This window comes from Lepidochelys kempii, chromosome 6 (genome assembly GCF_965140285.1).
Source record: "Lepidochelys kempii isolate rLepKem1 chromosome 6, rLepKem1.hap1, whole genome shotgun sequence".
Classification (NCBI taxonomy): domain Eukaryota; kingdom Metazoa; phylum Chordata; order Testudines; family Cheloniidae; genus Lepidochelys; species Lepidochelys kempii.
In genome coordinates this window covers 11,362,838-11,384,408 of record NC_136385.1, presented here as the reverse complement: position 1 = coordinate 11,384,408, position 21,571 = coordinate 11,362,838, and the positions used below count along the sequence as shown (strand labels likewise).

At 47.5% G+C, this 21,571-nt stretch overlaps 1 protein-coding gene across 2 annotated transcripts; it reads right to left on the bottom strand.

Moving 5' to 3' along the window:
* Positions 1-4,613: 4,613 nt before the first annotated feature.
* LOC140913670 (uncharacterized) lies at positions 4,614-21,568 on the bottom strand. 2 transcript variants are annotated; one of them, XM_078853463.1, is made up of 5 exons: positions 21,365-21,568; positions 20,022-20,148; positions 18,424-18,540; positions 17,789-17,896; positions 4,614-6,070 (listed from the first exon to the last, which is right to left on the bottom strand). In XM_078853463.1, the coding sequence occupies exons 1-5, from the start codon at positions 21,386-21,388 to the stop codon at positions 4,704-4,706; spliced, it is 1,743 nt and encodes a 580-aa protein (XP_078709589.1). In that variant the 5' UTR covers positions 21,389-21,568; the 3' UTR covers positions 4,614-4,703. The 2 variants fall into 2 exon arrangements, with proteins under 2 accessions (XP_078709589.1, XP_073206548.1); XM_073350447.2 differs by lacking the exon at positions 17,789-17,896 and having other exon boundaries at positions 21,365-21,566.
* Between the last annotated feature and the right edge of the window lie 3 nt (positions 21,569-21,571).

Genomic DNA, 21,571 nt, shown 5'->3' with positions numbered 1-21,571 from the left:
TGGCTGGGGAGCCCCAAGGAGGCAGCACTGGCCTGGGGGATGGGTGGGGAGCCCCAAGGAGGCAGTGGTGGCCAGGGGCAATGCAGGGAATGGGTATGAAGCCCAGGGAGGCAGCAGGGTCAAGGGAAAAGGGGAGGTGGGGTGGGAGGAACTGGGGGAGGCAGTAGGAGCCAGGGGAAATGGGAAGATGAGGGGAATACAAGTGCAGTTCCCCTGAAACTGACAGTATTGTATTTCATTTTTTCTAAAGGCCCTCACCCGGCAGAGTACTTCAGTGGGCTTAAATCCAAGCACTTGAGCACTACCATTGATTTCATTGGGACTAATCACATGCTTATAATTGACCATATGCTTAAGAGTTTGCTGGACTGGGGCCTTAATGTTGGAATATATTGAGTAATAATTATGAACTGGAAAGTCACACTTTGTAACGTTAACGTTAATAACGTTAATAGCAAAAGGAGGTCCGTTGTGAAGCTTTGATCCAAATTCAAGTTCCTAAACTTCAGATCCAAACCCAAGTCACTTCACAAGAGTGTTGGGATTTGAGTTCTGAAATGGCCCCTCATAAAAATAAACCTGAGCTGTGAAGTTGAAATCTGCACCTAGATCTGACTTTTCTCATGTTTCGGAGCGGTCTGGATTCTGTGCCCTAGTTTGGGGTCCATCTCTAGTTAAAAGTGAACTGTAAAGAGAAAATAGAATTGTAGGCAAGCTCAGATAGGTGACTGGAACGTCCCTGCTAATGTCCCACCTTCCTGGAAAGCCTTCCTGTGGACCCAGCAAACAGACTTTCAGCTGTGGCTGTGGAGTCATGTGATCACGTCACCTGATATGGGACTCCATGATAAAATTAGTACTTTTCCACTGACCGTAGATTGGGGTGGGGATCATACTGGAAAACAAAGGATTCCAGCCATATGTAAAATCTATTTAAGGCAGGGGAGTGACATAATCAGTGTTTGTTCTTCACTGAATCCCCGCCCAAGATGTTTGCTGTGAACATTTAAGAAACAAAGATGCAGGGGGGGGAGGGGGGGAGAAGAGCTGGAAAGCGGTCTAGCCTTCGAAAGAAACATCTCAAGTTTTAAACTGCAAGCAAGAGCAGCTTTCCTTCAAGAACCTCTGCAATCTGCCCAAAATAACATTTAGGGTGAGAAATTGATGCATATAACCAGTTTCTTTAGCACATTGAGCTTAGCTTGCATGTTTGTTTTATTTGCTAGGTAATCTGCTTTGATTTCTGTGTTATCCCTTATAATAACTGAAAATTGATCTTTTGTAGTTAATAAACTTGTTTTCTCTAAAACCAGTTTGTGAAATTCATAACTGGGGGGCAAAAGCCATGCATATCTTCCTCCACATTGAGGGAGGGGGTGAATTTCATGAGCTTATGCCAGGGGTTCTCAAACTGGGAGTCAGGAGGTTATTACAGGGGGGGTTGCAAGCTGTCAGCCTCCACCCCAAACCCCCCTTTGCCTCCAGCTTTTATATATTTAACACCCTTATAAATAAGTGTTTTTAATTTATAAGAGGGGTCACACTCAGAGGCTTGCTGTGTGAAAGGGGTCACCAGTACAAAAGTTTGAGAACCACTGGCTTATGCCATATAGTTCACGCCATATAGTTCTCTATGCAGTGCAAGACTATGTAATTTTGGGTTTACACTCCAGAGGGGTTGTGCACTTGAGTGCTGAGCAATTCCTTAGTTGAAGCCTTCCCCTGCAGTGCTGGTTTCAGTGTCGGTGTCTTTCTGCAGCTGGGTGTAGCCCTATCGGTGTGCGCTGAAGGAGGCTTGAGGGCCTGGCTCAGCAGGACAGGGTAAGGGAGCCCAGGCTGGTGGAGCAGGTGGGCTCAGTGGTTCCCCAGTACATCAGGTGGCACCCGGGGGTAGGGGGAGAACCCGACACAATGACATCAAAAGTAGGTCTAGAAATCAAAACTCCTTTGGCGCTTGAGTACCTGCCCTGACCCTGCAGCGGAGCACCAGAGCCTTTACATTGTGCCCCCCGCACTGCCAGCTATTACCACTCGCCTCTGCGCATCAGACATTTTAGGCGCCCAGAGGGTGTTAACTCAGATATGAAGCAGTTCACTTAACACAACCACGCTGTCAATTCATTAACCAGTGTGTAAATATGGTTCATTAACACATATGTAAATATACAAAATGACTTTTTTTTTCCCCTACATATCTGTTGGAGCTGGCATGCAGGTGACTTCTCTAGCTCAGTTTCACCGTTGCAGTGGCTGGTTCTAGAGACGGAGAGGGAGTTCATTCAGGCGATTCACGCAAGGTGCTGTGACAGCCAGACGCCTGTTCTCTGGGTGGATTTCTCAGCAGTTGCCCAACACTTGACTTTAAAAGATGGCGTTAGTAGGGTGCTTTTCAGCAATCAGAGTGCAGTTGTTACCCAGCAGGGGGTGCTCTCCCTGGCCAGGCCATGATGGTCACACTCACCATCTTGTTCATGCAGACATTTTGACTTCAGGAAGCAACACTTTGAACAACATGGGACATTTTATACCATTTCTGCTGAGTGGTGCAGCCTGGTCACTCTGCTGGGCAAAGCTGGCCTGGACCAATCAGGAAATGACCCATACTCATGGCAAAAGCTTGGAACATCCAACCAGGATATGAGTTGTGTCCATTCTCATTGTCCAATGGGGCAATCACAATCCAAAGTGTAATCCAGACCAGTGGGGAGCAGTGTCACCGCCCGCCCTGTAACCTGGGGGGCCCAGTAACGCTTTGCTGCTGTAGCTCCCAACCCGGCCCACTCACAAATAGCCTCCAGCATTCCAGTTGTACCCCGAGTGTCTGTGTGTAGCTGCTGCCTGCCAGCCACGCTCAGCTCACACTCTGGTTTTCACAGCCTTGGTTATTACTCCAGGGTGACCCCAAAACACTCACAGTCACAGATTTCCTACCCAAAATGTGTGGCCTGTATTGTCCAGCCTTTTCCTGGACAGTCCTGATACAATAGGTCCATTGCCTCTCCCAGGGGATCAAGATATAACAGTTTCCCACCCCAAATGGAGATAGCCGCAGAGTTCACAATACTGGATTCATTTCAATTAAAAGAAGAAAAATTTATTTAATCACAAAGGTAGATTTCAAGTGAGTACAATGATGAAGCATCAAAGTCAGAAATGGTTGCAAGAAAAAAAAAAGAAAAACACTTCTTAGTACCAAACTGAACAAACTAGACTTGGGGCGAAGTGAAGTCCCTTAGAATAGGTTTCCAGGAGCATTGCTGACCAAATTTTCAGGTCAGGATCAGTTCCTGAGGTCCAAGAGCTGCTTTTCTTTTCTTTTGTTTGTCCTCTTAGGTGATAAGGAGAGATGAACAGGGAGAAATAACAAGAGCTGTTTTTGCCCCTCTCTTTTATAGTTCCATCTCCCTTTAAAATGCATTTTTCTCCAAGCAACCCCTAGATAAAGTTCACAGCTGAGTGGGGAGACGAATTTTGGTGGGGAAGAGGTTTCATGCTGTTGTTTTCTAAAATGCAGGTTTGTTTGTTCCTGATTGCCTTCCTTTCCAAACAATGGCTACCTGATAGGTGATGACCCATCAGCTTTGATGATACCTTGGCCAGAAGTGTTAACTTCTTTGTTTTTGAGAAACGGTTTTACCCACTCCCCAGACGTGTCTGGTAAACACACTTCAGTTGCGATTTCAGCTTAGACACAGTTGCTGATAGGTAGTTTGAAATGAATCACCAAAATAATTGGAACTGTGATTATATTGTGTTATTTTGACAAATAAAATATGCAGAATTTTAAAATATGGTGTGCAGAATGTTAAATTTTTTAGCACAGAATTCCCCAAGGAGTAATGCAAAAGTCTCTGTGTGCACCTGCCAGTCACATAGTTCATCAGGCCTCATAACATTTTGATTGGTTTATTTTAAAGATTTACACTTCACGTTGGCTTTTCCTATGCCATCCGAATGCATCAGCTCCTTTAATAGCGAAGAAACACCTGGTTAGACAGACCTTTGTTACAGATTAGGTATGTAGTTCTTCTTCATCACATTTGAATTTAAAGTAGACTAGCATGAGCAGTTCCTGAGTCTTCTTTCAATCTCACACACCAGGCTGTCCTACCCCCCCCCGCCTCCTCAGACCAATCCATGCGGAGGCAGGACTGCAATCCCATCTCCAGATGTCCCCTAAGAGTCAGCCCCTGCTTGGAACCAAGGTAGGAGTGGGGGGAAGTTCCTGACACGGTCGCATCTAGATGGGGGAGGGTTGTCCTGGCTGCCTCACAGCTAGATATGTGGGGAGGGGGGGCAGAGGGGGACACAGACACCTGGGTGGACCCCAGGTAGATGCAGGGGGGCCCTAATGGAGTAGGCTGTGACCATCTGCTCTAACATCCCCCCACCTGTCTGCTCTTCCCCACACTGCTTGGCCAAGTCCCCTTCCCTGCCCCACACAGTCTCTCTGTGGGGCATCATGGGGACAGGATCGCTCCCTGGCCTCCACCAGCTGCCGCTGTGCCAGTTCCACGGGCTGCCAGAAGCCCCTCAGGCCCTGGCGGTGGCAGAGGGGCATTGGTGAGCCAACTGGTGCTGGGCGAGGTTGCCCAATTGAGCAAAGCGTTTGCCAACCAGCACAGCTGCACGGCCGCTCCCCGGTGTCCGTGCGTGGCTGGTTTGTCAGCGTCCTGGCATTGCTGAAGCTCTTGCAGCAATCGTCACAGCGAGGCGGCCGCTCCCGTGTGCGTACGCTGGTGTTTCCTCAGGTGTCCAATCTGTGCAAAGCCCTTGCCGCATTCGTCACAGCGGTAGGGCCGCTCCCCGGTGTGGGTGCGCTGGTGTATTCTCAGGCTTGAGCTCTCTGCAAAGCCCTTGCCGCAGTCAGCGCAGCAGTAGGGCCGCTCCCCAGTGTGCGTGCGCTGGTGTATTCTCAGTTTTGAGTTCTCGGCAAAGCTCTTCCCACAGTCGATGCAGCGGTAGGGCCGCTCCCCGCTGTGCGTGCGCTGGTGTGTTCTCAGGTGTGCGATCTGGGCAAAGCCCTTGCCGCAGTCAGCGCAGCGGTACGGCCGCTCCCCGGTGTGCGTGCGCTGGTGTATTCTCAGATAGGCAATCTGTGCAAAGCCCTTGCCGCAGTCAGCGCAGTGGTGTGGCAACTCCCCGGTGTGCGTGCGCTGGTGTCTTCTCAGGTGTGCAATCTGGGCAAAGCTCTTGTCGCAGTTGGCGCAGCGGTGCGGCCGCTCCCCGTTGTGCGTGCGCTGGTGTATTCTCAGGTGTGCAATCTCTGCAAAGTCCTTGTCACAGTCGGCGCAGCGGTGCGGCCGCTCCCTGGTGTGCGTGCGCTGGTGTGTTCTCAGGCTTGAGCTCTCTGCAAAGCCCTTGCCGCAGTCAGCGCAGCAGTAGGGCCGCTCCCCGGTGTGCGTGCGCTGGTGTATTCTCAGTTTTGAGTTCTCGGCAAAGCTCTTCCCACAGTCGATGCAGCGGTAGGGCCGCTCCCCGCTGTGCGTGCGCTGGTGTGTTCTCAGGTGTGCGATCTGGGCAAAGCCCTTGCCGCAGTCAGCGCAGCGGTACGGCCGCTCCCCGGTGTGCGTGCGCTGGTGTATTCTCAGATAGGTAATCTGTGCAAAGCCCTTGCCGCAGTCAGCGCAGTGGTGTGGCAACTCCCCGGTGTGCGTGCGCTGGTGTCTTCTCAGGTGTGCAATCTGGGCAAAGCTCTTGTCGCAGTTGGCGCAGCGGTGCGGCCGCTCCCCGTTGTGCGTGCGCTGGTGTATTCTCAGGTGTGCAATCTCTGCAAAGTCCTTGTCACAGTCGGCGCAGCGGTGCGGCCGCTCCCCGGTGTGCGTGCACTGGTGCTGGTTCAGCGCGGACGGGTTGCTGAACCTCTTGCCGCAGTCGATGCAGCGGTGGGGACGCTGGCCCACGGGGAGTCTCTGGTGTGTAGTCACATCTGGTCTCTGGCTGAGTTTACCCCAGGGATGGACTGCGTCCTGTGCATGGATCCCTCTGTGGGATGTGGGATCCTGCTTTCCTGCCGCGCTCTCCCCACATTCAGGCTGTGCCCTCATTCCTCCCGGGATCCTGTGCCCTGCTGGAGAGAGCAGAGGCAATCCAGGCGTTAGTTCATGGTTAAAGCTACACCTTCAACAAAGACGGAAAAATGTCACGGATGGAGCGATTTCCCCATTCCTCCATGACTGTTTTTGGGATGGGTGCCTCACTCTGCAATGGCAGCTCCTCTCCCACGGGCCTGGACCCAACACCTCACTCCGGGCACTGAGACCTGGCCTGTGGAGTTCCAGTGCCACTCAGATTTTCCCCCGCCCCCAGTCATGATGGTGGGGGAGGTGGGCCAAACTTCAGTGAAGAGCCTTGCCACCCAGATCCACTGTAGCTCACCCCTACCCCTCTACACCAGGCTGGGGTTAGGGTTGCAGCGCTAGGGGGAAGGTGCTTCTTTGGGTGGCTGGTGCCCCTTGGGCAGGGCGAGGAGGTGGGCAGGTTTTATTAAAAATCATGGAACAGTCACAGTAAATTTAAGGACTTGTGACTTTTACTAAACTTATTATAACTGCTCTGTAATTTCTCATACAAAACGCTGTGACAAATCTGCAGCCTGACTCAGGGTGATTCTACCCAATGTTGTTTGTGCAGCGCCTAGCGCCTGCTCCCTCGTGCGCCATGCACCTCTTGGGTCTCGTTTTATGCTTAAATTGTAGCCTGCCCAGGATACAGGCAGTGCGTGGCACAACGCAGCCCTGGTTTTGTTTTCAAACTGATTCTCTTGTTATTTTAATCAGAGGGGTTTATTTACATGGTGCTGGTTCTTCACTTTCTTCTGTTTTACAGCGTGAGGCCTGTTCCCCAGTTTCCGTACTGTTTTAATTATATTGGTTTGAAACTAGTTTCGTTGAGGGGCTGCAATCCTCTCATGTGGACGCAGTGAGACTGGTTTAAAGCTGCTTAGAACAACGTAGTTTATTCCTGTGGGAGAGAGTCCTTTTTTGGAATTCCTTCTAAAGAAGTCATTTACCCTGCGCCTGATGTTTAGTTTTAGTTTTGCACAAAGACTGAAACTAAAATCCGCAAGAGGGTAGGGGGTTTTGGGGGGTGGGAAGTCACTCAGGGTTTGTGTGATGTAACCTGAAAAACAGGTCTGTATTGTGTCACAACCCGCTCCCTGGCACTGCTGAGCTGGAGGGGGATAATGGCTGCCACCCAGCAGGCCTCTGATCTACAGCCAGTCACAGACGAGTTCAGGCTGAGGGCTGTGCTAAGCCCGGACACTGAAGTAACGTAGGTGACAACGATTTCATACCACCAAGAGAGCAGGGGGTAGGTGACAAAGGCCATCCCACCCCCTCTCCCTCACACCCAGCCCATACACCAGGGTACTCCAAGTCATGGCCCACACGAGCCTTTTGCCTGGCCCCCAAACATGTTCACTCTCCCCATAGCAGCAGCCTGGAACGCGGGGCAGTTTTAGAGCATTACAGTGAAACGCTGCAAGTGCCTGAAACCTGCTCTACAAAATTGCGTCCTCTACCTGGCGTGACCTCGCACTCATCATATGTGACGGATCTTGCCCGGCCCTGAGTCATTCCCAGCTTTCTCCTTGCTCGCTGGGGCAGGTTTCTGCACTCTGAGAGGTCATGTGCGAAGTGAAATGGCAGAGAGGGGGTGGGGTGGAAACCTGGAGAGGACAGCGCCTTCTCTGCCAAGGGTCAGTCACTCAGGGATGCTCTCCCAGGCTGCGAGCAGGTTTTTGCCCCTCTCTGAGCTATGTCTGGATCCAGATGTCCCAGGGCCATAAGACACCAGCACACAACTTGAGACAGGAGGGGCAGAGGCATGAAGCCCATTTGAAAAATCTCTAGGGCACCCCTGCCTTGGTATGATTTTCTGAAGTGTGGGAAGCCTAGAAGGCGGTGGTGTGGTCTATGGAACGACAGGTGTGTCTTTCCAGCCAGGTGCTTGTCTGACCCCCAGTGCCAGATCCACTGACACACACAAATGGATTTTATCCTCACAACCCCAATGTCCTCTCCATTACAGAGCTGGGGAATCTGAGGCATGTAGTGACTCGCTTCTAGAACTGAACCAAGGTCTTCTGAATTCTACTGCATGTCCTACCCACTAGGTAAATGCAGCCCCCCTATGCTCCCCCACACCACGGAGACCTCTCTTTACTTTAGCACCCCGCAAATCCACCACCCCAGATTGTCCCATATCACAATTCCATCCCTCTTCCCATTTCATCGCAGCCCCATCTCCGATCCATTTCTTTGTTGTGGCTTAGAGACCCCGTCATTTTTAGGTCACATCCTAGAGCCAAAGATTAGCAATGTGTAGGAGAGATAGGAAGTATTGTAAGAGGCCTCCCCGGCTTAACCAGGAGATCTTCAATGACCTGAAACTCAAAAAAAAGAGTCATACAAGAAGTGGAAACTAGGTCAAATTACAAAGATGAGTATTACAAAAAAAAAACCAACACAAGCATGTAGGGACAAAATTAGAAAGGCCAAGGCAAAAAACAAAACTAAACTAGCTAGGGATATAAAGGGTAACAAGAAAGCATTTTACAAATATATGGGAAGCAAGAGGAAGACTAATGTAGTGCCCATCTTTAAAAAAGGGAAGGAGGAGGATCCTGAGAACTACAGGCCAGTTAGCCTCACCTCAATCCCTAAAAAAATCATGGAGCAGGTCCTCAAGGAATCAATTCTGAAGCACTTACACGAGAGAAAAGTGATCAGGAACAGTCAGCATAGATTCACCAAGGGCAAGTCATGCCTGACTAATCTAATTGCCTTCTATGATGAGATAATTGGCTCTGTGGATGAGGGGAAAGCAGTGAACGTGTTATTCCTTGACTTTAGCAAAGCTTTTGATATGGTCTCCCACAGTATTCTTGCCAGCTAGTTAAAGAAGTATGGGCTGGATAAATGCACTATAAGGTGGCTAGAAAGCTGGCTAGATTGTCAGGCTCAACGGGTAGTGATCAACGGCTCCATGTCTAGTTGGCAGCTGGTGTCAAGTGGAGTGCCCCAAGGGTCGGTCCTGGGGCTGGTTTTGTTCAATATCTTCATTAATGATCTGGAGGAGGGCGTGGATTGCACCCTCAGCAAGTTTGCAGAGGACACTAAACTGGGAGGAGTGGTAGATACGCTGGAGGGGAGGGATAGGATACAGAGGGACCTAGATAAATTGGAGGATTGGGCCAAAAGAAATCTGATGAGGTTCAACAAGGATAAGTGCAGAGTTCTGCACTTAGGACTGAAGAATCCCAAGCACTGCTACAGACTAGGGACCGAATGGCTAGGCAGCAGTTCTGCAGAAAAGGACCTAGGGGTGACAGTGGATGAGAAGCTGGATAGGAGTCAACAGTGTGCCGTTGTTGGCAAAAAGGCTAACGGCATTTTGGGCTGTATAAGTAGGGGCATTGCCAGCAGATCGAGGGACATGATCGTTCCCCTCTATTCGACATTGGTGAGGCCTCATCTGGAGTACTGTGTCCAGTTTTGGGCCCCACACTACAAGAAGGATATGGATAAATTGGAGAGAGTCCAGCGAAGGGCAACAAAAATGATGAGGGGACTGGAACACATGACTTATGAGGAGAGGTTGAGGGAACTGGGATTGTTTAGTCTGCGGAAGAGAAGAATGAGGGGGGATTTGATAGCTGCTTTCAACTACCTGAAAGGGGGTTCCAAAGAGGATGCATCTAGACTGTTCTCAGTGGTAGCAGATGACAGAACAAGGAGTAATGGTCTCAAGTTGCAGTGGGGTGGAGGGGAGGTTAGGTTGGATATTAAGAAAAACTTTTTCACTAGGAGGGTGGTGAAGCACTGGAATGGGTTACCTAGGGAAGTGGTGGAATCTCCCACCTTTGAGGTTTTTAAGGTCAGGCTTGACAAAGCCCTGGCTGGGATGATTTAGTTGGGGATTAGTCCTGCTTTGAGCAGGGGGCTGGACTAGATGACCTCCTGAGGTGCTTTCCAACCCTGATATTCTATGATAAGACCAAGGACAGGATAGACCCATTACTAAATGAGGAGGGAAAGACAATAAGAGAAAACACAGCAATGGCCAAACTGGTAAATGCCTCTTTTGTTTCAGTTTTCAACAAAAAGTTAGCAGTGATTGTTCGACTAACATAGTGAACATCAGTGTCAATGGAGTAGGATCTGAGCCTAAAATAGGAAAGGAAAATAGTTATGAATTACTTAGACAAGTTAGAGGTCTTCAAGTCGGCAGGGCGTGATGAAATACGTCCTAGAATACTTAAGGAACTGGATGAAGAGATCTCTGAGCCATTTGCGATTATCTCTGAGAACTTGTGGAGGATGGTAGAGAGACCCAAGGACTGGAAAAGGGCAAATATAGTACCTAGCTATAGACAGGGGAATAAGGACAACTCAGGGAATTATAGATCAGTCAGCTTAACTTCAGTACCTGGAAAGATAATGGACCAAGTAATCAAACATTCTATTTGTGAGCACCTAGAAGGAAATAAAGGGATAACTAACAGTCAGCATGGATTTGTCAATAACAAATTATGTCAAACCAACCCAATATCCTTAGACAGGTAACAAGCCTTGTGGATAGGGGAGAAGTAGATGTCACATATCTTGACTTTAGTAAAGCTTTTGATACTGTCTTACATGACCTTCTAGTAAACCAACTAGAGAAATATAGGGTAGGCAAAGTTACTATTGTTGGGAGATTATATATCTCCATGTAATACCTTATAGGCTTGTGACGAAGTGGGGATTTCCCCTTTGTCATAAACATACAGCTAAGGGTAGCATAAAATCCCTCCTTTACCTGGAAGGGGTTAAGAAGCTCAGATAACCTGGTTGACACCTGACCAAAAGGACCAATAAGGAAAGAAGATACTTTCAAATGGGGGTGGGGGGGTTGTTTGTGCTCTCTTTGTTGGTTCCCTCTCGGGACAAAGAGAGAGACTAAGCAGGTAACCCAGCTCCTACGAAATGATACTTACAATTTCTGAAATTTTAGATGTAATAGCAAGGAAATGGTTAGATTATCTTTTGTTTTAGCATGTGAATTTTCCCTATGCTAAGAGGGAGGTTTATTCCTGTTTTTGTAACTTTGAAGTTGAGCCTAGAGGGGAATCCTCTGTGTTTTAAATCTTTTTATTACCCTGTAAAATTACCTTCCATCCTGATTTTACAGAGGTGCTTCTTTTACTTTTTTTCTTTATAATAAAGTTCTTCTTTTAAGAACCTGATTGATTTTAGTGTCCTAAACATAAAGGGTCTGGTTTGTACTTTTATTAAAGGTAATTGGTTGGTATATTAGCCTCAAGCATCCCCAGGAAAGGGGGTGAAAGGGGCTTGGGGGGATATTTTGGGGAAATAGGAACTCCAAGTGGTCCTTTTTCCTGAATCTTTGTCTAAATCACTTGGTGTTGGCAGAAATACCATCCAAAGACAAGGAAAGGATTTGTGCCTTGGGGAAGTTTTAACCTAAGCTGGTAGAAATAAGCTTAGGGGTCTTTCATGCGGGTCCCCATATCTGCACCCCAGAGTTCAGAGTGGGGAGGGAAACCTGACACCCTTGTTATGTTGTACGTGAGTCTTACTGTTGAGCCTATGTGAGTTTTACTGTTTTGCATGAATAATATGTGCCTCAGTTTCCCTGTGTGCTGCACCAATATCTCAGTGGTGGGAATAGGGGTGTGTGACTTTGGCTGAGACCTCTGGGGCAGGTGAGGCTGCTCCAGCTGTCTGCATGTATGCTATAACCGGGGCCCTTTGTAACCTGAGACCCAAGAGGGGGATGCAGCCAGGTGAGGACCAGGTGACACTCTGCCCAGGAAGCGAGACAAAGACAAGGAGGAGGAGCAACAGGGGGGTGTTGGAGGTCCGGTCACTCCGGGAGTCTGCTTGGGGGGGACTGGAAGAGGGGGAGTCCAGGGCTTCTGGCCCATGACTCCCCAGGATGGACTTGGCTGAAAGTCAACGATTTCTGTGCCAACAAGACCTGAAACTCAAAAAAGTCAAAGCCAAAGCTTTGACTTTGACTTAGTGGGGCTGGTGTAAATGGAAGTTGTGATTTGACTCGATACGTGTCAGAGATTATTATAGCAGCCTCCTGTATTGGGGAAGGAGTGACAGGAAAAATGTATCATTCAGTAGAAATAGCTATACCCAGAGAGCGGGGGATGTTCGTTGTAAAGAACAAATGCTTCAGATAGATCAGGCGGCTGAGCCAGTGATATTGGGGACTCCTTTTTTGAAGAGGAATCGGTTCGTTTTGGATTTAACGAACGGAGTTCTGGGGCGTGTGCCCGGCTGGACGGAAAGCGTCCCGACAGCAGGGGACATTCCACGAATACGGGCTGCAGAAGCAGTGGAGGAGATTATACTGGATCAACAGGATGGGGGTAAAGGAGTTTCCCAGTGTATGGATTAAGAATAAAGCAGAATATAATAAAATCAAAGCACGTGTTAAAATTGTGGGGGACAAAGCGTCACCACAGATACAATATAAATATCCTGCGCAAGCAGAGGCAGGAATTGAGAAAATAGTCGAATCATTAGAACAGGGAGTGATTGAAAAGGGGAATTCCACACACAATAGCCCAGTTTGGCCTGTATTAAAAGCCTCAGGAGATTGACAGTGGATTTTAGACAAATTAATAAAGCTACCCCGCCCATGTCACCGATAATAGCAGATCTGCTTCAGGTGACGGCAAGAATACAGGGGCCCCCTAAATGGTTCTCTGTCATAGATTTGGCAAATTGTTTGTTTACCATCCTGTTGCATCCCGATTCTTGGGCCTGCTTTGCGTTTATGTTTAAGGGACAACAGTACTTGTTTAAAAGAATTCCCCAGGGCCTAAGCTGCACTCTGGCTATTGCACACTAATATGTGGTGTGCTTGCTGGATCAGTTATCCAAAGAGGATCAGGAGAACGTCACCTCAAATGTAGATGACATATTAGCGTGGGCAGACACTGAAGAAGAGGTGGCTGAGCGGACTAAAAAAGAGTCATCCAGGAAACGGGTTTCAAGGCTAATAAAGAGAAAGCCCGACTAGTGCAAAGGAGAGTGATTTATTTGGGGGTGACCCCCAGGGAACAAGGAATTCAGGCGGATCAACAAAAGGTGAAATCATTAGTGAATTTACCAAGGCCAGAGGATTCTCGTGCATTGAGGGTGATGGTAGGAGGGTTTAACTATTTAAGGAAACATATGGAATTTTGCCACTATAACTGGACCCTTGTGGCGTTTACTAAAAAAGAAAGGAGAATGGGAGTGGGGGCCTGAACAAGAAAAAGCTCTCTGTCATTTAAAACAAGCATTGATGCAAGCTCCAGCATTGAAATTCCCAGAGATAAACAAGCCGTTTGTGATTAAGTTGGCAGCACCCAACAAAGTCTAGCATTGGAACTAATGCAGGAAATTGACGGAAAGTTAATACCGGTAGCATACAAGTCTAGAAGATTAACCCCTATGGAGCAGTAGTTTGGGATCTGTGAAAGAGAATATTTAGCTGCTGTGTGGGCCAGCGAAGCTTTTGCTTTGAATACTGGCACAGCCCCTGTTATAATACAAACACCTCACTTTCCACTGAAGTATATTTTATCAGGTAAACTGCAGGGGAAAGGAGTATTGAATTGCAGAATGGCCCAAGGTACCTTGATGTTAACTAACACAGATGTTACTTATGAGAACAACAAACTAGCCATGATGTTACCATATGCCCTCCATACTACAGAGACCACTTCCAGAAACCGAACCTAAGTTAGTTGAAGCAGCACCCCTGGTAGACGTTAAGTCTCGGAGAAAAAGAGGTTTGGTTTACAGATGGTAGTTCGTGCCATTGGAACTCTAAGAAACATATGGGATATGCTGCTGTACAAATTGACGGGGAAACTATTTCTGGTTCTATGAGTATGACTGCAGCTCAGGGAGCAGAGGTCAGAGCTCTTAGTGACCTGCTTAAATAGAAAAATAATGTTACGGATTCTCTTTATGTCTAAATGGATTCAGACTTTGTGGTACAAAGACTGGGATACTGGATTGAGATTTGGAAAAAGAATCCTTGGCAAACAGTCGAGGGGAAAAATTTGGTCCAAAAGGAGGATTGGAAATCTAATGGATTGGTTGAAAAAACACCCAGGAAAATTAAGAGTAAGACATATTAAAGGTCATCAAAAGAGAGAAGGGAATGAAAAATATTGGAATGATAAAGCGGATGCTTTAGCTAAATTAACAGCAAAGGAACCTTTGGGAGTTATGGAAGTTACTAGAGCTCAAGCCATAAAACAGGGAGGTTAAACCTGAGGAAAGAAGGGGAAACTGGAATATACAAGGTAACTATGCGGTGAATAAAAAAAAACAGGAGAGGTAAAGTGGACACCTGACAAACTTCAAAGAGAAGAGATTATTAACCTGTGTCACTCTATGATGCATCAAGGAATAGAGAATAGAGAATACTCTCTTTAAGGTAAAACAAATTGGAATATGGCTCAGGTGCGAAATGACGTAGACAATTTTGTTAAAAACTGCATAAGGTGTGCAGCAGACGGGAATACACCAGTGAATTTGAGACCCTTGTGACACCAAAGAATTGTGGAGCCATGGAATAGAATACAGGTTGATTATACTGATAAATTGCCTAAGACTCAAAGGAGGAATCGGTATTTATTAGTGATAGTAGATTCCTTTTCTGGATGGGGGGAGGCAATTCCCACCAGAAATCATACTGCAGAGACCACTGCCAAAAAGCTGTGGGAAGTAGTGCTTAGTAGATATGGACTATTATGTGGGGGAGGTCTAGGTTGGATATTAGGAAACACTGTTTCACTCGGAGGGTGGTGAAGCACTGGAAGGGGTTACTTAGGGAGGTGGTGGAATCTCCATCCTTTGAGGTTTTTAAGGCCCGGCTTGACAAAGCCCTGGCTAGGATGATTTAGTTGGTGTTGGTCCTGCTTTGAGCAGGGGGCTGGACTAGATGACCTCCTGAGGTCTCTTCCAACCCTAATCTTCTATGATTCTATGAACTCCAAAAGTAATTGATTCAGATAATGGGCCACATTTTGTAGGAGGAGTAATTAAAAGTTTATTAAAAGCTTTAGGAATAAAGCAACAACTACATATCCCCTATCATCCTCAATCGTTAGGGACAGTAGAAAGGATGAATCAAACTATTCAACAAGCTTTACGCAAAGTAGTGCAAGAAACTGGCAAAGATTGGGACGATAAATTGCCAATTTGTTGGAGGTCATCCGAAGTAGTGATCTATTGGGTACTGGCTACCAGGCTTATCAAATTCTCTTTGGAAGGCCTATGAGATAGTGGAGCCCTTTATTGTACCCCGAAGAAGAAGAGGAGGTATCAGTTATGCAATGGGTAAGGGTGTTACCAATAGAACTTAAGAAAATGGAATTTAAACTGACTGATGCCATTGAAAAAGCAAGAGACACTGGATTCTCATGTGGCTCAGGACAGTAAATTATGGAAAATCGGAGATAGAGTAATGTATTTGAAATTATCGAAAAATCACGTCCTGGAGTCTAGATGGGTTGGACCATTTCCCATCATGAATAAAATTTCACTTACTGTAGTGCAGATTAACAAGGGGGAAAAGGGAAAGTGGATCCACACATCACAATTAAAGTTATGGCCTAAAGATTAAATAATGTTCCTTTCTTTTTCTTTTAGTTTATCTTACAGAGAGAAAGGAATGCCCAATTGCACAGGAGATTATCCTGTACGAACCTTGGATCTGGAGTGTGGATACGGTGCTACAATTTTTGTAATTGGTTTATTGCTTATGCTTGCTTTGCTTTGCATTTTGTGCTTAGTAGAAGAATTGTGTTGTGGGTGTTATATTTTAGGAAGAAAAAAAATAATACCAAAGCTCGAGTAAAGATAGAAGAGGGTTAGAGTAAGTATTTAGAATAATACGGCTGGAAGCATTGGACATTATTCCTATGGAATAATGGCCATGACTTCAATATTGAGGCTCCTAATAATTCAAAAAGGGTGGAAATATAGTTTTTGGCTTTTATGTTTTTTGAATATTTGGGGAAATGTAGGGGTACATGGATATACATATGGGAGCACCTCTAGGATGGAGGTAAGGATCAAAGGTCAAAATACATTAGACTATTCGCGGGACAGAATGGAAAAAACAGGACCAAACAAAACCAGATGTAAAAAAAACCTTTTGAGGTAAAATTTGAAATATGGCGGGAAGATGGCAAAAATGTGACACGGGAATATTTAAAGCCAAAAGATTTGATATTGAGACATTACAAGGGAAAATGTCAGCTTTGGGTAAGATTTTGGGGGTTATACAGACACATGTGAACAAAATTTTGGTGCATTATCGGAACAAGGAATAAGTAGTGTGGAACTCCAGTTGAAACAAGCCCAACCCTTCAAAATGTCTCTAAATGTAAATCTATTTGTTGTGTCTGAGATGGACAATAAAACTGTACAAGCAATAGAGGCGTACAGAGGCAAACTTATGGGATACAACAGATAGAGAGAATGGTTAATCTGTTAAGTAACGGACAATGGCCTTTTGAGTGGTTCAAAGATCCTCATATATGGAATCAGCAAATTGCAGTATGGAAGAAATATATGGCATTTAATTGGGATCAAGCCACTCTGAAGGTGGAGTGTGGAAAGGCAGAATGCTGTTACACAACACAGGGAAGCAAAGGAACGCAGCAATGGCATTGGTGCTGCCAAAAATTATGAACGAAGAGTTATGGCAAATAGAAATAAGTGGGACACACCTGATTCAAGAAGAAGGGGATTATAAATTAGTAACATTAACGAAACATTGTGAAGAGTGGGGATGAAGTAAATGGGTGTGCCCACAACTAACTTGGTCCCTAGAGGCATGTCATTTGAACCATTCAAGCAGACAATGTACCATGCAATACTTAGCCTCTCATGGCACAAGAGTGTTTGATTTAGGCAACGGTTGTATTTGTGTGGTAACCACTGAAAAACATGTATTTTGGGGAAGTATGACAGAAAAAGGCCCAATTAAGTCATGTAAATGTAATGTAATAGAGATCATTATTAATGGAATTATTTACCGAGGTCCTCTATTTTTAAAAAAGGAAATTGTTTGGGAACCAAAAGATGTGGACTGGTACTTTGATTTGAGGATACATTGGGAACAATGGGAAAAATTTATTGATGAAAGAGAAAAAATCAGGCAATATGCAAAAGATGTATCTAAGTCTGCTCAGCTAGGAAAAATAAACATTTTGAGCCACAAAGGTCAAATATTAAAATTGGGGAAAGAAGAAGAAGAATTGGCAATTTCTCATTGGTATGATATTTTCAAAGGATGGTCTCCCAGTGCCACAGCTCTTCTAAATTTAATGCTATATCCTATTGTGATATTATTTGCATGAATTATTTTGTTAACCTTTATTATGCTATGTTTATACTGCCGAATAAGAAAGCGACAAGAAGTTTTGGAGCAAGCGATATATAAAATTGAATTGCTTGTGAAATTATAAAGTGATACAATAATTAATGGCATTAATCATGTATTGAGGGGGGAAATGTTGGGAGATGTATATATATTACACACACACACACACACAGTGTGATTCATCTCTAACATATTACATGGATATGTCATTGAGGCCTGGTATGAATGACGCATACTTGACATGAATATGTGCATTGCAAGTTGGCAACCGAAGCAAGATCTTATGGTCAAGGACTGTTAGAACTATCTGTGCAAAAACAATCTTGTTATGTTTCAGAGAAAAATACGGAAAATGAGCAGAAAAGGAAACTGTCAGCTGGACTGATATAAAATTGTATAAGAATTGGAGGAAATGGCACGCCTTGAACCATGGCAGCCTGCCCAGGATTGTCTCTTTGGAATTGTGTGGGTAGAAGGCCTAGTAAACAAAGGCAAAGAACCAATGACATGACAGAATGGACTAAAAATAGTTGCCTATGACTTCTGCAAATCGAAGTTATTTATTGATCCAGAGCTCCATGTGGATATAGATGTGGTTTTCGCCGGCTCCCCATATCTTATGATCGGAAGGAATCTCTACTGGCCATCGAGCCCATTCTGACCTTTGGTCTCTGGGATAGTATGTTTGGGATGTGAACGTGGAGTGACTAAGGTTTGTTTTGTAATCAATAAAGAGCATTTAGATTATTATATACCAACACTGTGTCCATTATCTATCTGCTCCCCATCCCGTAAGGGAGACTTCTACTGAGGGTCTAATACTCCTAGTGATGGAGAATCATTGTGTCCTGAGGGAAGCTCTCCCAGTGGTTCATTTCCATTAAGATAAATACGGGCCCCTAATTCCCAGCCTCAATTTGTCTCTCTTCAGCTCATTTGCCTTTGTCAAGGAGCCCTTCATTAGCACGTGTGTAAATCAGAAGGGACTGGATTATGACGACTCACCTGAGGAGGGGCTCTCAGGCCCGGAGCTTTCCCTGGAGCCCTCGGCATCCCAGATCCAGAGCTCTGCCTCCCCTACCTCGATCCGGTGGATTAAGTCTGGTTTGGAACCTGAATAGCCTGTTTTGGGGGGGAAGTTTTATTACTAAAGTTTTGGCTGCAGGGGCTCAATTATATGTTGGTGCAGCCCAGCACAACAGGGCCCCGACCTCGGTCAGAGTGTGTCTGCACAGCACCTGGCACAACGGGACACTGCTCTCGGTCGCTGCTTCAGAGGAAAGCACAAGAGATCCCAAGCAGGAGAATAATGAAATAAACCTTCCTTAGAGGAGATTTCTTCCCGTCTCCCACCAGGCAAGTTCAGTTCATACTCTGAAGCAGCAACGTCTATGACCCATCTCAATTTGCAGTGGGGGCTGAGTTTTAAATCCTTACTAGGGTAACTCCAGATGTTCCATAGAAATATCCCATGCTGCTAACACCTTGGCCTCTATGCTATCTTGTGGCACTACGTTCCATAGGACAAGTGTGTGACACAGATTTTCTTTAACGAGTTGAAACACCATTGAACACCCATTACTCTCAGATTAAGAGACAGGGTGAGTAGAAAGTCCTCAAACACCTTCTCTTTGGTCATTCACTTACCCACCTGAAAAATTTATCATGGGGGAAGATTTTGGAAGAAGGGAACTTTGCTCCTTTGCCATCTTATAGCTGTTGCAAACAGTTTGCAGTAGGTCATTATAAGGCACTGGCTACAACGTGTCATGGCAAGTGTCGCCAGGTGGCGCCATTCAGAGCTACCAGTTCTTTCACATAGGGTGCAAGCATTGTTCAGCTGTACAGTTGTTAAATTTACTATGTTCATTCTTTGGGGGGAGGTGGGGAGCTGTTGTAACAGCAACATTTTTCCCCTGCCTTATTTAACTCGAGTCAGTTCCTGCGTGAGCTGTAGTTCACGAAAGCTTATGCTCTAATAAATTGGTTAGTCTCTAAGGTGCCACAAGTACTCCTTTTCTTTTTGCAAATACAGACTAACACGGCTGTTACTCTGAAACCTGTCATGAGGCACACTTGTTACTCATGTGACTGTTGGCTACCACTTTTGTGCCAGGACTGAGGTAGGGAATGCAAATAAACAAGTCCCACTAAGGGCTTGTCTACACTACCCGCTGGATCGGCAGGCAGCGATCGATCCAGTGGGGGTCGATTTATCGCATCTAGCCTAGACGCAATAAATTGACCGCTGAGTGCTCTCCCGTCGACTCCAATACTCCACCGGAACGAGCAGCGCAAGCGGAGTCGACGGGAGAGTATCAGCTGTCGACTTACTGCAGTGAAGGCAGGTAAGTAGATCTAAGTACGTTGACTTCAGCTACGCTAGTCACATAGCTGAAATTGCGTATCTTCGATCGACCCCGCGCGGAAGTGTAGACAAGCCCTAAGATTAGCCCCAGGCTTTATAGCCCTGATTTCTGCTCCAACAGGAAGCCGGCCTGAAAGAGGCTGGCATTTGCCACCACTCAGCCCAGGGTTGCACATGGCATCGAGGGAACCCAGACATTTCACAGCTGTTAAAAAGAAGATAAATTGGTCCTTACCCAGGGAAATGAGGGCCCAATAATTCCTCAGCATCTGGTCCCGGTACAGATGCTTCTCTCGCTGGGATAAGAGCTCCCACTCCTCCCGGGTGAAATACAGAGCCACCTCCTCAAACGCCACCTGGACCTGTGGGCACAAGCGTTACAGCACCTTCCACTCCAGCCCCAGCCTGGAGTCTCAGTGGGGGATGAGGTTTCTAGGGGAGCGACTCCCAGGGAAACCCCCAGTCCAGCAGCTGTGACCCACGGAGACTCTCCCCTCCCAACCCCGCACAGCCCCCCAAGGACTTGGGGCCCTGCTGGCCGGGGACAGGAGTCACCCTTGGCTTCCTATGGGGATATGGGGTGGGACGCTGGGAAGGGCCCCAATCCCAGGGCAGGGAACAGGCTCCGCTCCTCTCCCCTCCCCAGCCGGAGTCCCCGCCTCCGCCCCAGGCCTGTGCTCAGCCCAGCTCCCACTCCTAGCTCAGGAGCCAAGAAGGCTAATGGCATATTGGGCTACATTAGTAGGAGTATTGCCAACAGATCGAGGGACGTGATTATTCCCCTCTATTCGGCACTGGTGAGGCCGCAGCTGGAGTACTGTGTCCAGTTTTGGTCCCCCCACTACAGAAAGGATGTAGACAAATTGGAGAGAGTCCAGCGGACGGCAACGAAAATTATCAGGGGGCTGGGGCACATGACTTACGAGGTGAGGCTGAGGGAACCGGGGTTATTTAGTCTCTAGAAAAGAAGAGTGAGGGGGGATTTGCTAGCAGCCTTCAACTACCTGAAAGGGGGTTCCAGAGAGGATGGATCTAGACTGTTCTCAGTGGTGGCAGATGACAGAACGAGGAGCAATGGTCTCAAGTTGCAGTGGGGGAGGTTTAGGTTGGATATTAGGAAACACTGTTTCACTAGGAGGGTGATGAAGCACTGGAATGGGTTCCCTAGGGAGATGGTGGAATCTCCTTCCTTTGAGGTTTTTAAGGTCAGGCTTGACAAAGCCCTGGCTGGGATGATTTAGTTGGGGATTGGTCCTGCTTTGAGCAGGGGGTTGGACTAGATGACCTCCTGAGGTCCCTTCCAACCCTGATATTCTGTGATTCTATGAAGGGGCCGCGCCCGGCTCTGCATGTCCGCCGGGCCAGGCCCCCCCAGCCCTGGGGGCCCCAAAGCAGCTCCCCGACTCCAGCGGCCCCGGGCTGCGCTGGTGCAAAGCGGGGCCCCGGGCTCTGCCTGGCCGCGCTGAGCCGCTCCCAGCCCCGGGGTCACTAGCGCGGGAGGGACCCGGTCCCGGCCCCCCTCGGCCCCAGCCGGGACCAGCCAGTGCCCGGCCGGGGAGTCCCCGCCCCGCGTCCTACCTGCGCCGGCCCCGCTGCAGCCATCGCCGGGCTCGGCTCCGGCTCCGGCTCCGGCCCCGGCCGCTTCCTCCGCCCGGGCAGCGACTTCTCTGCCCGCTCCCCGCCCTGGGGCTGCAGCCGCGACCCGCCCTGCGCACGGGCAAGTCCGGGCTGGGACCCAGGGGGCCGGGCTGGCCCGGGAAGGCCCCGCCCCGCTCCAGCTCCGCT

Coding starts and splice junctions, on each gene's coding strand:
- LOC140913670 (XM_078853463.1), bottom strand. CDS start 21,388: ATGGCTGCAGCGGGGCCGGCGCAG. Junction 20,149..21,364: donor CTGCAGCGGGGCCGGCGCAG/GTAGGACGCGGG, acceptor TTGTGCCCACAG/GTCCAGGTGGCGTTTGAGGA. Junction 17,897..18,423: donor GCCTGAGAGCCCCTCCTCAG/GTGAGTCGTCAT, acceptor TTTGTTTACTAG/GCCTTCTACCCACACAATTC.